The sequence below is a fragment of the Carlito syrichta genome, unplaced genomic scaffold (genome assembly GCF_000164805.1).
Source record: "Carlito syrichta isolate Samal-C Ts95f unplaced genomic scaffold, Tarsius_syrichta-2.0.1 Scaffold302987, whole genome shotgun sequence".
Taxonomy (NCBI): domain Eukaryota; kingdom Metazoa; phylum Chordata; class Mammalia; order Primates; family Tarsiidae; genus Carlito; species Carlito syrichta.
The window spans coordinates 152,397-154,716 of record NW_007247083.1 but is presented as its reverse complement, the minus strand read 5'-3'; the positions used below and the strand labels follow the sequence as shown (position 1 = coordinate 154,716).

The 2,320-nt window shown below is 41.6% G+C and overlaps 1 protein-coding gene across 1 annotated transcript; it reads right to left on the bottom strand.

The window, feature by feature from the left end:
• Window positions 1-1,040: 1,040 nt before the first annotated feature.
• HYPM (huntingtin interacting protein M) lies at window positions 1,041-1,389 on the bottom strand. The gene is given in 2 exon segments (XM_021711990.1): window positions 1,041-1,287; window positions 1,289-1,389. Coding segments are annotated over 2 exon segments (348 nt in total).
• Window positions 1,390-2,320: the final 931 nt, after the last annotated feature.

Below are 2,320 nucleotides of genomic sequence, written 5' to 3'. Positions count from 1 at the left end.
AATTTCAAAAAGTATCACGTATGCTTTTGCATTCATTATTTGGAGCAAAATCGCACATGTTATTCTTATATTTTCCAAAGCATGTATCAGGTCACCAAAAATTCTTTGTTGCTCTAGCAAATACATGATCATTAAAATGAATAGGTATTTAATCTGAAAATAAGACTGATAATTGTGTCTTAAATGAAATACATTTATTAGTAAGCCTATCCATTAATAACTATTAACCATTCAGAACTTCTTGAATTGGCTGTTAGCCAGATCATAGGTTTTATATATAATTACAATTTAATTTGCCTGTGTTCTCAAGAGAGGACAGAAAGATATATTCAGAGCCCCAGCAAATAATCTCTGCCTGAAGTCCTCTTTTGGAATGAGGCAGGGTTTAAAAACATAAGAAATGAAATTTACCCGACCAAAATTCCTTTTTAAAATTTTTTCTTATGGTTTCCCCATCACTCCTCAACCTCCACATAAAGCCTCTTTCCCATTAACTTCATGGCAGCCAGTGTGCCCCTTCTCCATCCCTGTTGCCATCAACCTCTGACTGTAGACCTTCTCCATCATGAATAAAGCCTCCCGCACTTCAGTCAGAGTCTGCAGCTGCACTTCAGTTTCTAGCAACACACTGGGCATTCAACACACCCAGGAGGCCCCCAGTCAACTCTCTCCCTCACAAGACTGTCCTGCTCAGAGTCAGTAAGTATGCCTTTCTCCTCCATTGCAGCCAGCTCCTCCCACCAGGGCCACTGCCCACACTGTCACAACTGGAAACTGCCCCTCTGTAATCACTAAGTCAAACATTCCACACTGACCATATCTTTTACCCCTCCAGCCCTCTAAGTGTTAGCTCCTCCTGGGTGTCTCACAGATACCTCCAACCCAAAGTGACAGAAACAAAGTGGAGTCAGAAACATGCTCATGGATTTAAATCCTTTAATAGTATTTGTTGTTGACAACAGCAGGGTTTCCTCAACTATGAGACCTGTTGGCTCTGTCTGAGAGTGTGAGGATTTCTGCTATGATCTTGAATACAGTCTTCAACCATTATTCTTGGATCTGAGCATCTCATCAAAGAGGAAGAAGTCTATATCGTTCAAGAGACAGTGAGGCTCATGGTTGTGGTTTACTCCTCTCTCTCCCTCTTCTGAGGCAATATGCATCCTGCTGTTGGCTTCAGACTCTACCAGCTCCAGGACGCAATTGGTAAGGTAGGTGAGCAAGGCACGGAGGAAACGTATTTTGGAGGAACACTGGCATTGGGCATGTTGTGCCTCTTGCTGGGTAGTCCACGAAGTTCACAGGGGGTTGTAAATCGGCTCTGGAAGAAGGATCTTGTGTCTGATGACCATGTCTATAAGAGTTCTCATAGCCTTTTTTCTCTGACATGGTATTAACTGAGTTTGGCTCTGATCAGGTCTGCTTGATTTTCCAGCTGGACTAGGTCTCTGAAGAAAGTGGTGCTCAGTCTTGTATCTCTGTGCTCCAGCCCTTTATTGGTCAGAGGGCTACCGTTATGACATCCTAGACATACAGATGCCACTGGTGTCCACTGGGCCCTGACTAGGCCTCAGCCTAGAAATATTTATGATAGGAACCTTGTCACCCTAAATTTTGAGGAAACTGTAACTTTCCACCTGATTTTAACACTGTAGATATAAATATGTTTCCTTTTTTAAAAAATTATTTTAAAGATGTGGAGTACAATTCAGGATTAGGAATACAAGTGGTCATCGTACAGGTAAAGTTTGGACTTCCCTTTGTTCCCCACTTTGCCTGGTTTGAGATTGGATACCCTTATTAATGCTATGTGCCTTCTCCCACCCCTGGTAGTTTCTGGCTACTGCCAATCCCTTTCTTATAGTATTATGGTAAATGTTCAGGGTCTACTTCTGAGTGAGAACATGTGGTACTCAGTTATTTGTTTAGGTGATAAATTACTGAGTATTATAGACTAAATCCATCCACGTTGCTGCAAAGTCCGTAATGTTGTTGTTCTTTATGGCTGTGTAATAGTCCATTGTGTATATGTACCACATTTTTGTATCCAGTCCACTTTTGATGGGCAGCACAATTGGTTCCATGTTTTTGTGATTGTAAACAGTGCTACAATAAACATGCATGTGCAGGTATCTTTTTTGTAGAGTGATTTAAGTTCCTCCAGGTGTATTCCCAGAAGAGGGATTGCTGGGTCATATGGAAGGTCAATTTCTAGTTCTTTTAGAAATCGCCACACTGTTTTCCATGGAGGTTAGACAAGTTTGCATTCCCACCAACAGTACAGAAACATTCCCTTTTCTCCACATCCTCACCAGCATCT